Here is a 14,414-nt window from a genome sequence, read left to right on the forward strand (position 1 = left end):
AGGCTGAGGGACACGGAGACAGGCATTGGGCCGGGAGAGAGTTATCTCTGGCTACGAGCACAGAGACTGAGGTGCAGGCATTGGGCCGGGAGTTATATATATTCAGTGATCTTTCTAGCAGCACACCGCATTTACGAGACGATTTATGATGCGTTTATTGTTTTGATTTCCGCGATTTGATTTTTGAGATATTTGGCATGCTAGGATTTTTATTAAATCCATCACTTATTATGCTAGTAGTTTTCATTATATAAACTGTGGGGGTTAGTATCTTGATAACCGTTTTATTATTATTATATATATACGAACTTGGTCCACTCACCTTTGTTTTGCGCCCCCATTCAGGACTTAGAATCAAGGCACCTAATCCCGGCGTGAAGGCACTTCCGCAACAGCATCTTCGGATCCTCTCGATGTAGGACCCACTTCTTTATTCATTAAATTTTATCTAAATTCTTTTTAGTGATTAGGTTTAGTTGTATGCTCTGAACGCGTTCCCAAATTGTTAGTTCATTGTATTTCAAATTTCTAACCCTTATTTATTTCTTATTCTTAGCTTTTGTATCAATTAATGGCTTTCATCACCCTCGGGTGTCGGTCAGCACGTGTCTATCCTGGTATTCGGGGAATATCAGGGTCGGGGCGTGTCACGAAATGCTTAACAGTCCCATGGTCACGGGGTGCTCTCGCTAAGACCTCCTAGCGAGGGAGATAGTCGGAGCAAATCCCCTTTAGTCTCATTAAAGTGAGTCCCAGCAAGTACCAAACACGGGACTGAACTAACCTTTAGTCCAGTCTAGTTAATGAGAGTTAAGGAGGGCAAGCAAACGCCCCCTAAAATCTTTAGTTGCGTAGTACGGCTTCGCCACTGTCACATCCCGGTCCGGGGTCCACCATATCCCGGACCCACTCCATCACCATAGCACGATATTGTCCGTTTTGGGCCCTAATTACGCCCTCACGGTTTTGTTTCTGGGAACTCACACAAGAACTTCCCAGTGGGTCGCCCATCATGGGAGTGCTCTTGTATGCTACTCACTTAACTTCGGAGTTCCGATGGAACCCGAAGCCAGTGAGCTCCCAAAAAGCCTCGTGCTAGGTAGGGATGAGAATATACATATAAGGATTGCTCCCCTGGGTGATGTGGGCTCTTACAATCCACCACCCTTAAGGGCCCGACGACCTCTTCGGCACACCACGGTCAGGGTTAGGCTCCAATTGTCACATCCCGACCCAGGGTCCACCACATCCCGAGCCCGCTCCACCACCGTAACACGATATTGTCCGCTTTGGGCCCTGACTACGCCGTCACGGTTTTGTTTCTGGGAACTCACACGAGAACTTCCTAGTGGATCACCCATCATGGAAGTGCTCTCGTGCGCTACTCACTTAACTTCGGAGTTCCGATGGAACCCGAGGCCAGTGAGCTCCCAAAAGGCCTCGTGCTAGGTAGGGATGAGAATATACATATAAGGATTGCTCCCCTGGGTGATGTGGGATCTTACAGCCACATTGTACTGTTGCATTGCCTTTTGCCACGGAAAAGGATTTGTGGGGATCATCATAATCAAATAATCACATTCATCGTATATCGTGTGGTTAAAAATTATTTAAAATTTAAAATTTAAAATTAAATATAAATAATTAATAAAAACTGACTACACGATATACGATGAACGATTATGATTGTTTGATTCCCGAATCCCTACAAAGATAATCCGGCGGAGATCATTTCCTTTCCCCACCAGCAAAAAACAAACAAACACTCCCAAAACCCCACTCACTCACTGAAAGACACTTCTAACAGCATAAAACTGGATATCATCTAAACCTCCATAAACCCTAATCCCCAAATCTCCATCTTTCTCCTCTCTCCTCTGTCTCTCTCTAACCTCTGAGCCTCCTCCGTGACAGTGTCCATTTCAGGCAACAGAAATGGACCGTTGCCTGAGCCACAGCGAGGCTATCTCCCCGAAGCTCTCAATTTTCGGCAACTCCAAGCCCTATTTGTCGAAACCAAACAGCTTCCGCTTCGTCCTTTCCTAAAAAAAACTCGGAGCGCGAAGCTCATCCTTACCCGCTCTCCGCCTCCGATCATTTACGCCGCAGTTCGCCATTTTCCCCAACCGTACGAGTCACCGAGTCAACTTGGTCCGGTGCGACTCGGGTAATGGCGAAGCTGCTGCGGTGAAGGAATGGGCGTCGCCAAAGCTGGGGAAGAGGACGGACATTAAGAAGATCATGATTCTCGGAGCCGGGCAGATTGTGATTAGGCAAGCTTGCGAGTTCGATTACTTGGGGACTCAGGCGTGCAAGGCGCTGAAGGAGGACGGATACGAGGTCATTTTGATCAATTCCAACCCGGCCACGATCATGACCGACCGGACTTGGCCGACAAGACTTACATTACGCCCATAACTCCCGAGCTGGTTGAGCAAGTGCTCGAGAAGGAGCGGCCTGACGCTCTGTTGCCGACAATGGAGGCCAGACGGCGCTGAATTTAGCCGTGGTACTGGCTGAAAGCGGGACTTTGGCCAAATACAGGGTCGAATTGATCGGAGCGAAGCTGGATGCCATCAAGAAAACAGAGGACAGGGACTTGTTCAAGCAGGCCATGAAGAACATAGGTGTCAAGACGCCGCCATCTGGGATTGCGACTACTTTGGAGGAATGTATCAAAATTGCGAATGAGATTGGGGAGTTTCCATTGATTGTCAAGCCGACGTTTACTTTGGGAGGAACCGGAGGTGGCATTGTTTATAACAGAGAAGAATTTGAGGACATTTGTAAGGCGGGGATTGCGGCTAGTGTGACGTCTCAGGTTTTGGTTGAGAAGTCGTTGTTGGGATGGAAGGAGTATGAGCTTGAGGTGATGAAGGACTTGGCTGACAATGTAGTGATTATATGTTCCATTGAGAATATTGACCCAATGGGGGTTCATACAGGGGATTCGATCACTGTGGCCCCGGCTCAGACATTGACGGATAAGGAGTATCAGCGGTTGAGGGACTATTCCATTGCTATCATAAGGGAGATTTGAGTGGAATGTGGTGGTTCCAATGTGCAGTTTGCGGTTAATCCTGTCGATGGTGAGGTTATGGTGATTGAGATGAACCCAAGGGTGTCTCGGTCCTCGGCTTTGGCGTCCAAAGCTACTGGTTTTCCCATTGCGAAAATGGCTGCCAAGTTGTCGGTTGGGTATTCCTTGGATCAGATACCTAATGACATTACAAAGAAAACTCCAGCTAGCTTTGAGCCTTCCATAGATTATGTAGTGACCAAGGCAAGTGCTTCTACATTACCCTTTACATAGCAAACTAATTAAACACTCTGATAAACGCGTTGTGCTTTATACTTGTTTAATCACATGTTAGCAATGATGAGATGGTTAGACCTTTAGACGGGGCTTTAGCTTTTTTTTATAATGTTAGATAATCATTGTCCATCAGCTTCCTGGATAATTTGCTAAATCACGATTACTTATGCATGGAGGAAGGTCATCAATTATTGTCGTTGTTCATTTCATCGATAGCAATCTGTTTCTGTTATCCCATGCTCTTTTAGACCGGGTTTGTATGTCATTTCTTATTTGTTCTCGTTGTATTGAGTTGTGCAGATTCCCAGGTTTGCATTTGAAAAATTTCCAGGTTCACTACCAATAATGACTACACAAATGAAATCTGTTGGTGAGTCAATGGCACTGGGTCGCACATTTCAAGAGTCAGTTCAGAAAGCAGTTCGATCTTTGGAATGTGGTTTCTCTGGATAGGGCTGTGCTAAAATTAAGGAGCTTGACTGAGATTGGGAACAATTGAAGTATAGCCTCCGAGTCCCTAACCCAGACCGCATCCATGCCGTATATGCTGCAATGAAGAGGGGTATGAAGGTCGATGATATTCATGACTTGAGTTTCATTGACAAATGGTTCCTCACACAGCTTAAGGAGCTGGTAGATGTGGAGCAATACCTCCTGGCTAGAAACTTATCTGATTTAACAAAGGATGACTTCTACGAAGTTAAAAAAAGAGGTTTCAGTGACAAACAGATAGCTTTTGCCACTAAATCCTCTGAAAAAGATGTCAGGTTGAAGAGATTATCGTTAAGTATTGCTCCAGCATATAAGCGGGTGGATACTTGTGCTGCAGAGTTTGAGGCCAATACTCCGTACATGTACTCTTCCTATGACTATGAGTGTGAATCAGCTCCCACCCAAAGTAAGAAGGTTTTGATTTTAGGTGGAGGACCAAATCGAATTGGCCAAGGGATCGAGTTTGACTACTGTTGTTGCCACACGTCCTTTGCACTTCAGGTTTGTCTTTGATATGTTAACTGCCCACTTGCCTACGTTCCTGAACCTAAGTTTCTAAGCAAAACGTAGATATCTTAACTTTTAGTTACTAGGCTGCTTTAGCTGAATGCAATTGATTTTAGATATATTTGCTTAATAATAATAGGTCCTACTCATGAATTTTTTAACTAGGCAGTTACAAGTTGGGCAATCAAACCTTTTTCTCCTCAATACTACAATTAGATTACTCTAGTAAGATGCCTATGGGATTTAGACTTGGGGTCGGTGAGTGTGATACACTTCAATTTCAGTGGCAGTTGATAAGAAATTTAGAGTTGCAATATCATTTGATGCATTTGTAGTAGCTCGTTCTTGAAAGGTAGTTCTGTTACTTGCATATCTAAAATAGATCTATGGATTTATTGAATTTGGTGTGTATGTTTTATCAATGAGCTTACAGGAAGAAGGAATCCCTCTTGTGTCATTAATGCACATACATGCAAACATAGTAATACATTGGATGCCATTACTTATACTTGGCCTCTGCAATTTTTACCTTTTTTGGTATAATTTAATGAAAAGATGGTGCCTGTGCATTTAAGAGATGTAATTTGCTCAAATCCTCTATTGATTTGCCTGCTTCTCCTTTCTCTTCTACAGAAAGCAGGATATGAGACAATAATGATGAATTCAAATCCTGAAACAGTATCCACCGATTATGACACAAGTGACCGTCTATATTTTGAGCCACTAACTGTTGAAGACGTGCTGAACATAATTGATTTGGAAAGACCTGATGGCATCATTGTGCAGTTTGGAGGTCAAACACCGTTGAAGCTGTCACTACCTATTCAGCAGTATCTAGATGAGAACAAGCCTAAATGTGCAAATGGGAATGGACATGTACGCATTTGGGGTACTTCACCAGCTTCCATAGATGCTGCTGAGGACATGGAGAAGTTCAATACAATCCTTAATGAGTTAAAGATTGAACAACCAAAAGGAGGTATTGCCAAGAGTGAAGCTGATGCTGTTGCCATTGCGAATGACATTGGTTACCCAGTTGTTGTTCGGCCTTCGTATGTATTGGGTGGCCGAGCCATGGAGATTGTATATAGTGACGAAAAACTTGCGACCTACCTCGAAAATGCTGTTGAGGTGGACCCAGAGCGCCCTGTGTTGATTGACAAGTATCTGTCTGATGCCATTGAGATTGATGTCGATGCACTTGCTGACTCTCAGGGGAATGTTGTCATTGGTGGGATAATGGAGCACATTGAACAGGCTGGGGTCCATTCTGGAGACTCTGCTTGCTCGATTCCAACACAAACCATCCCTACTTCTTGCTTGGATATAATTAGGACATGGACTACAAAATTGGCCAGGAGGCTGATTGTATGTGGGCTGATGAACTGTCAGTATGCAATTACATTGTCTGGAGACGTTTTCTTACTTGAGGCAAACCCCCGTGCTTCCCGTACTGTCCCTTTTGTGTCAAAGGCGATTGGGCATCCATTGGCAAAATATGCTTCTCTTGTCATGTCTGGGAAGTCCCTGCATGATCTAAATTTCACAAAAGAGGTCATTCCTGCACATGTATCAGTAAAGGAAGCTGTTCTTCCATTTGAGAAGTTCCCAGGCTATGATGTGTTGCTGGGGCTGAGATGCGTAACACTGGGGAGGTGATGGGTATTGATTACGAGTTTCCCATTGCATTCGCCTAGGCGCAGATTTCTGCTGGGCAGAAGCTGCCACTTGCTGGCACAGTGTTCCTCAGCTTAAATGATTTGACCAAGCCTCATCTTGAAAAGATTGCCAAAGCCTTTTTAGGACTTGGATTCAAGATTGTTTCAACTTCTGGGAGGGCTCATATTCTTGAGTTAGCAAAACTTCCAGTGGAACGAGTGCTGAAACTTCATGAAGGGCGGCCTTATGCCGCTGATATGGTTGCCAATGGGCAAATCCAGTTAATGGTGATCACAAGTTCGGGTGATGCACTCGATCAGATTGATGGACGGCAACTGAGGAGGTTGGGCCTTGCTTACAAGATTCCAGTAATAACAACTATTGCCGGAGCTTTGGCAACTGCAGAAGCAATAAAGAGCCTAAAGTCTAGCACTATTAAGATGATTGCACTGCATGACTTCTTTGAGGATGAGAACAAAGCTGGGAGTGATAAATTGTTGCAGACAGTCACTTCATCCCTCTGAGCTGACCTAGATTGTCTGGTAAGCAGTTGGGCTTCCACTTCCTCTTTTTTCGTTTTGTTTCTAATATACGTATCTGGTAATGTTGTTATGAACAGGTTGCCGTTGAGTTATTATTTTTTACCAAAATTTGGCCAAATCCAATTTTTTTTCCCTCCCCTTTTGTGGAAGCTGTAATTGCAAATTTTGGATTAGCTATAATGTAGGATTTTAAGGCATTGGTGTGTGTATCATAGATTAGTTCGATGGTGGTACAATCATGGTCTGTTTGTACGATAGCTATTCTGTGCTGTATGTTATTTCACTATGACGTACTTTGTCAAACTGCTTTATACGCAGCTTGATCATCAGAAAACTTCTACATTATTGAGAAAGTGAATATTCTGATGTACCATACCTACAACATGCTTCAGATATAATACAGAAACCATTCGAACTTACACTTGTTTTTGTAGCTTTATTATATCTAGAAATGGTAGTTAACAGCCACAGTTTTCAGGAATTCAGTTTTTGGACATATCATAGTGGTGTTTTTGCATGGGCTCACACCCAAGACAGGCTCTTAGGAGAGGATAGATTTACCATTACACTGGCCCCCTATTGACTACCACATCACTTCTGGTCTAACATTTTATGCTCTTTGCGTGGCACATTAACATTTTCTTTGGTCACGCGTGTGTGAACTTTTCTTGGTCATTTTGGAATTCTCTTGAGCTAGTAAAACTTGGTATAGGTGTAGCAGCTGAATTAGCTTTCCTTTTCTATCTGCTTGAGCATTTCGGTCATGATCCTAGTTGATAAACAAGACACAGGTGTTTCTGTTTTAATGGAGTTAAAAAGACATCTGGACGGAACCTTTACCTAAAACTTTTCCAAGTGTAATGATTGTGGTTGATTATTGTGACTGGATTTCTTCTTTGTTTTTGGCAATAAATTCTCTCTCGAACTGTTATTGGTTCAGTCTGAAGTACAAACCCATCGCTGTCGCGTGCTATCAGTCGACGTTTTGGGGTGTTACTTCACAAAATTTTCCTGTTTTCGGCGTAGATGCTTTTCCATCGCAGACTTTAGTCTTTCCCAACCCAAGGTGACCGCAAGTACAGGACCTTTGACCATTTTCTGTGCACTGCCAATGTATATTTGAATTTAGCTGGTCCAGGAATGTTGTCTGCAGCCGTAGACTAGTAGCCTGTTCGTTATGTTTGCACTTAGAAATACATTGAATTCTTCACTCGTTTTTGCCCTTTCTGGTGCGTGATTCATTCATGACCTTAATTTTCTTGGTTCTCATGATTGCTGAAGTGATTGTTTGATATATATTAACGGTTCAAGTGATTGTTTGATATGTAATTAAGGGTTGGGACGCTTGAGAGAGGAGATTTTCAACCCTTAATTATTAGTTGGTTTTGAATGCTTTGTGTTTGTATAATTATGTAGATTACGGTCAAGCCCGACCTACTTCGACTGAGTTATTATTGTAATTATGAACCCTTAATTATTAGTTGGTTTTGAATGCTGTGTGTGTATAATTATGTAGATTGCGGTCAAGCCCGACCTACTTAGTTGAGTTATTATTGTAATTAGGACATTCTCCCAAGACTTTCACTTGACCACCATACCTGGCGTGAAATTTTTATTTATTTATTTATTTTTTTAACAAACGATATTTCCTGGTAGTAAGTGGGTGCGGAAGTAGGCTAAGCTTCACAATTGGCTTGCAATAATGTGGTTCAAATTCACTTTTAGCAGGTATCGAACTTAAGACTTCTCACAAGAAGAGGAATATCACTAGACCATAGCACTAAATGGCTACCGGACCTAATTTTTGAATGCAAAGGATTTTCATTTAGGGATGGACACATTTTCGAGTGGATCGGTTTTGCCCCAAAACACCGTGGCCAAGTCAAGTATAATACACTGGTTTTTGTTACGTTTTGTTTATCGAAGCGGTTTTTTTTTTTTTTTGGGGGGGGGGGGTAAACAAACGGGGCTAAATGCCCAAAGAGAAAATAAAGCAAAACATCTTCAGGTCTAGAGATCTAATCAACGTATGACACTAGAAGATGTCCACAAGAGGCATGAGCATGATCAAAATAAACTGGACTAAGAGAACATGACAAACTCAAGTTTATCTACAAAATTCATTTCATGATAAACATAATGGAGGTCACAATTTCAATCTTTGCCCAGCAGCTCATGGCAAGTTTGCACCAATTTACCAAGAGAATGGTTGTCGCTTGCACCTTGTAGAGTCATATGGACAGCCAAATTAGATTTCACCAAAAGATGCAATATCCTTTTGTAAGAAAATATCGAGGAAACCAAATCAAACCAAACCAAACGATAGTTTGGTTCAATTTGGGCCCAAACCCAATTATTTTGCTTTACATTTTTTATTTGCTAGCACACAAATCTCAAATTTTCTTGTATCATCTAGACAATTAAGTAGTAAATCGTACGCGAAATAAGCGATCATAATTGCATTGAGGAAATACTATTTTTTTTTCTTACTTATCATTCTAAAATAAAAAGGACCACTAGAGACGAACCATCCAAAAGTTGAACATGTCATCAACCCCAAGGTACGGTAAGTAATATGACTGTAAGTCAAAAGATCAATATAACTTCAAGGTTCCACTATCCAGCTGTTAGCTAATGTCATTTCCAACAAGGAGACAAAATGGCATGCCTACACTTACCATATTTTTTATACACACGATGATGTGACGTAAAGTATTACGTTAACATTCACTTATATAAATTCAATATTAAATACGATGACATAACTAATTGAGGAGAGTATTTATCATTTTTAGCCAAAATTTAGCATCTTAATTTATAAATATTAGTTTTTATTACAAATTTCAAATATAGCAAAAAGACCATGTAAATAGACTCAAATACCCTTACTATTGAAAACTGAATAAATGTAAACTAACAAGAGGATGGTCTTCTTTTCGATTTTATAGTTTGAGTGTTTGATAATATCTAGATTCTAATCTGAAAAAGTAGAACGAACGAAAAAAGACTAATAAAAAACAACTGTCAAATTCATTTCTTACTTGATAAAGCTACAACATAGGTCATAATTAGGCCTGGCAATTCCTGATACGACCCGATTACCCGATATGACACGACACGAAATTAACAGGTGTTCGGGTCGACACGATAACGAAACAGGTCGTTATCGGGTAACCCAATAAGCACCTGTTAAGATAACGGGTTGGTTCGGGTATACACGTGGGTAACACGATACACGATAAGCAGAATATTAATTTAATAATTTTATAAGCCTAAAAAAATACTATAATAATTATATATATATATATTAATTTAACAATTTTATACCCCTAAAAACTATAATAATTATATATATATATATATATTAAATTAACTATAATAATTATAATAACTATATATACTATAATAATTATACCCCCAAAATATTAACTATAATAGTTATATATATATATATATATATATATTAAATTTTAAATTAAATTTTATACCCCTAAAAACTATAATAATTATACATAAAAAATAAATAGATTCAAATTAAAATATTTACACTAGGGGATACCACAAAATCTTATGTTATACTTGATGAAAGTATAAATAAACTCTTAAGTGTTAGTGAATCTATTGTTTTGATGGGATACGCATTCTACGAAACTAGTTTCAACGATCCAATCGTCAAACATGTTTGTATATACTTCGAGATCGCATACACCAAAAATTGCAAAAAACAAACATTCAGAGATCAAGTAACGAGACAAAACTTTTCGACGGTTATAAACGAAAAATCACGATTTAACGGTTATTTTAACTCCAATTTTGATAATTTTTTACAGCTACACTCCTTGACCCTATATGAATACAATGAATGAATTCGATCTTCAATTTAAAATATTTACACTAGTAATCTTATGTTATACTTAATGAAAATATGAATAAACTCTTAAGTGTTAGTGAATCTATTGTTTTGATGAGATACACATTTTGCAAAACTAGTTTCAACGATCCAACCGTCAAAATTGTTTGTATATGCTTCACGATCGTATACGCCAAAAATTGTAAAAAAAAAACATTCATAGATCAAGTAACGGGACAAAATGTTTCGATGGTTATAAACGAAAAATAACGATTTAACGGTTATTTTAACTTCGATTTTGATGATTTTTTACATCTACACTCCTTGACCCTATATGAATACAATGAATGAATTCGATCTTCAATTTAAAATATTTACACTAGTGGATACCACAAAATCTTATGTTATAGTTGATGAAAGTATGAATAAACTCTTAAGTGTTAGTGAATCTATTGTTTTGATAGAATACGCATTCTACGAAACTAGTTTCAACGATTCAACCGTCAAACATGTTTGTATATACTTCGAGATCGCATACGCCAAAAATTACAAAAAACAAACATTTAGAGATCAAGTAACAGGACAAAAAATTTCGACGGTTATAAACGAAAAATCATGATATAACGGTTATTTTAACTCCGATTTTGATAATTTTTTATAGCTACAGTCCTTGACTCTATATGAATACAATGAATGAATTTGATTTTCAATTTAAAATATTTACACTAGTTGATACCACAAAATCTTATGTTATACTTATGAAATATTAATAAACTCTTAAGTGTTAGTGAATATATTGTTTTGATGAGATACGCATTTTGCGAAACTAGTTTACGATCCAACCGTCAAATTTGTTTGTATATGCTTCGAGATCGCATATGCCAAAAATTGCAAAAAACAAACATTCAAAGATCAAATAACGTGACAAAACTTTTCGATGGTTATAAACGAAAAATCATGATTTAACGATTATTTTAACTCCGATTTTGATGATTTTTTTACAGCTACACCGCTTGACCCTATATAAATACAATGAATGAATTCGATATTCAATTAAAAATATTTACACTAGTGGATACCACAAAATCTTATGTTATACTTGATGAAAGTATGAATAAACTCTTAGTGTTAGTGAATCTATTGTTTTGATGGGATACACATTCTACGAAACTAGTTTCAACGATCCAACCGTCAAACATGTTTGTATATACTTCGAGATTGCATATGCCAAAAATTGCAAAAAAACAAACATTCAGAGATCAAGTAACGAGACAAAACTTTTCGACGGTTATAAACGAAAAATCACGATTTAACTGTTATTTAACTCCGATTTTGATGATTTTTTACAGCTACACTCCTTGACCCTATATGAATACAATGAATGAATTCGATCTTCAATTTAAAATATTTACACTAGTGGATACCACAAAATCTTATGTTATACTTAATAAAAGTAAGAATAAACTCTTAAATGTTAGTGAATCTATTGTTTTGATGGGATATGCATTCTACGAAACTAGTTTCAACGATCTAACCGTCACTTGTTTGTATATCCTTCGAGATCGCATATGCCAAAAATTGTAAAAAACAAACATTTAAAGATTAAGTAACGGGACAAAACTTTTCGACGGTTATAAACGAAAAATCACAATTTAACGGTTATTTTAACTCCGATTTTGATGATTTTTTACAACTACACTCCTTGACCCTTTATGAATACAATGAATGAATTCGATCTTCAATTTAAAATATTTACACTAGTGGATACCACAAAATCTTATGTTATACTTAATGAAAGTACGAATAAACACACTAGTGGGTCACTTTCATTAAGCATGGAGTTCCATTGGCAAAGTCTAAACTTTTAAGAAAGGCTTCACAACCTTTAAAACAAAAACGCTTTCATTTTGCATATCCTTGCACATTTAATATTTGTAATATATTAGTAGTGTATGGATGTATTTTTTATGAGGCTCTTATTTTCGAGTGTAGATGTAGTACTTAAACGACAAATGTGTTTTAATGTTTTGAAGTAATATTTATGTGACAATGTGTGGTATGTGCAAATTTAAGAAGAAAAAAAATATTTTTCTTAACGGGTCATAACGGGTCGGGTCACTTTACCCGTTGGGTAAAGTGACCCAACTTGTTAAGGACCCGTTAAGATAACAGGTGCGACACGACACGACCTGTTAAGATAACAGGTGTTACACGAAAACGACACGAACACGACTGACACGACCTGTTTGCCAGGCCTAGTCATAATGATAATTTCATAGAACAAAATTTTTGCATATTTTTGTGAACAATTAACTGGTATTTTAGTATTAGGGTTTTAATGGCAATGACGAAGAATGATGAAGTTTGATCTTAGTGATTGTTTATTTTCTCCCAAGAAAATGAGCTTATAAATTCGATCTTAGCATGGAGCATATACACTTTTTAATCGACTCCATAAAAAAGTAATTCATATGAAAAAAGTTTTGATTTTTTCAATGTCGCAGCTGACCATGTATTCACGACTTGTTCTATACGCCTACAACTGGTCCCCAACCTTTTCCATCCCCATTCCTCATTGAATAACCGTGCAAAAACTTTGAAATGGTTTTGGGTTCTAAATAGTAATTAGAATTTAATTTAGAGGGCATATAAGTCTATTCAGTTGAGTTTTCTGCTATAATTGAATTTTTTTTTGTAAAAACTGATATTTATTACAAAACCTAACGGTTGCCTTATCGAGCACTAATGGTTCGATGTGCTTGTAAGTAGCCTTTTTGTTTCTATAGCTTCACACCCCCTATCCTATGGTATGAATTGGGTAGTCAAATTTTGGTTATAAACGATAAAACCCAATTGAGGAGGTGAAGTTATAATGACTCATAAATTACTTCGTATGAAACATGTAATATGAATAACATTATTCCAATTAAAGAAAAAGATCTTGTGCAGTTAAGGTGAATAATCATATCGATTGAAATTTTTTATGTGTTGGTGGCCTTCTATTACAGTGATGGAGATGAATGTTACACTTGCATCACAACATGGGTTCAAACTCTATTGGTTCCCTAATCTAGCATTTAATAAAACAAATCTATCGTTTGACAAAAAAAAAAAAAAAAACAATTGTACACATGCTATACATGTGCTCATTAAATTAAAAAAAAAATTACAAAGAGAGAAATTATAAAATGGCCACTAGAACTTTTTGGTGATGACCTTTAAAGGATTTTTCGTAGCTGAAGAGGTTCTTTAGTGATTGTTTTTGGATAACTATTTCGTTATCAAAAGTTTATTTTATTTGGAAGTAAAACGGGGGAGAGAACTTGTAGGCAACTAATTTGACTCTTTGGCTTTGAGAAAAAAAATAGTAAAATTATTGTGTTTAACTTACCATATATACTTGCCATAAATTTTAATTGGTTATATTTCTTTAGTTTTGTTGACAGGGTTAATTTGATCTTTTCATCTATTTTTTGTTGACAAAATTTGTTTTTTAATAGTTAGTTTAGATAATATAAAAATTAATAAAACCCTAATTGTGGCAAACTCCATGGACCAATGGCTCCAATTTTCTCTCTGAATTTTGAGTGCGATAACCTATTCTTCACAACATATATGTTTTTGGTCAATTATTTATTATAACATATACAATATAAAGTATATTGTTGATTTCTACCCTGAAATTATATCATTGAGAGTTACTTCCTTAAATTTTTATTCAGACAATTTTTCCCCGAACTAATGTAAATGATGAATATCCCCCTATCTTCGTTTTTACCCACGTTCAATTCAACGTTTTGCCCCAAAAAGTTCAAATGTTGATCATTTAATGTTATTTTTATTTGATAGTTTACATTTCTTGAAATGTGACAATATTAACGAAAATTCAAATGAAACATAGAGAAATATAATTGCCCAAAACAAAAGCTTCCGGAACTAATCGGCACTAGGGCAAAAGTCTAGGAAAATGGTTTAATAAATTTTAGGGCTGGTTTGGATTTACTTTTGTAATAACTGGAAGCTTTTTTAGAGAAAATATTTTTGGATT

The 14,414-nt window shown here is 37.6% G+C and overlaps 1 protein-coding gene across 1 annotated transcript; it reads left to right on the forward strand.

The window, feature by feature from the left end:
• Positions 1–2,049: 2,049 nt before the first annotated feature.
• On the forward strand, positions 2,050–6,935 carry LOC103422012 (carbamoyl phosphate synthase arginine-specific large chain, chloroplastic; the record flags this gene model as incomplete). The annotated part of the gene is given in 6 exon segments (XM_008360054.4): positions 2,050–2,377; positions 2,380–2,475; positions 2,478–3,283; positions 3,617–4,309; positions 4,949–5,945; positions 5,948–6,935. Coding segments are annotated over 6 exon segments (3,471 nt in total), but the record flags the coding sequence as incomplete, so codon positions are not given.
• Positions 6,936–14,414: the final 7,479 nt, after the last annotated feature.

This window comes from Malus domestica, chromosome 03 (assembly GCF_042453785.1).
Source record: "Malus domestica chromosome 03, GDT2T_hap1".
NCBI classification, from domain to species: Eukaryota; Viridiplantae; Streptophyta; class Magnoliopsida; order Rosales; family Rosaceae; genus Malus; species Malus domestica.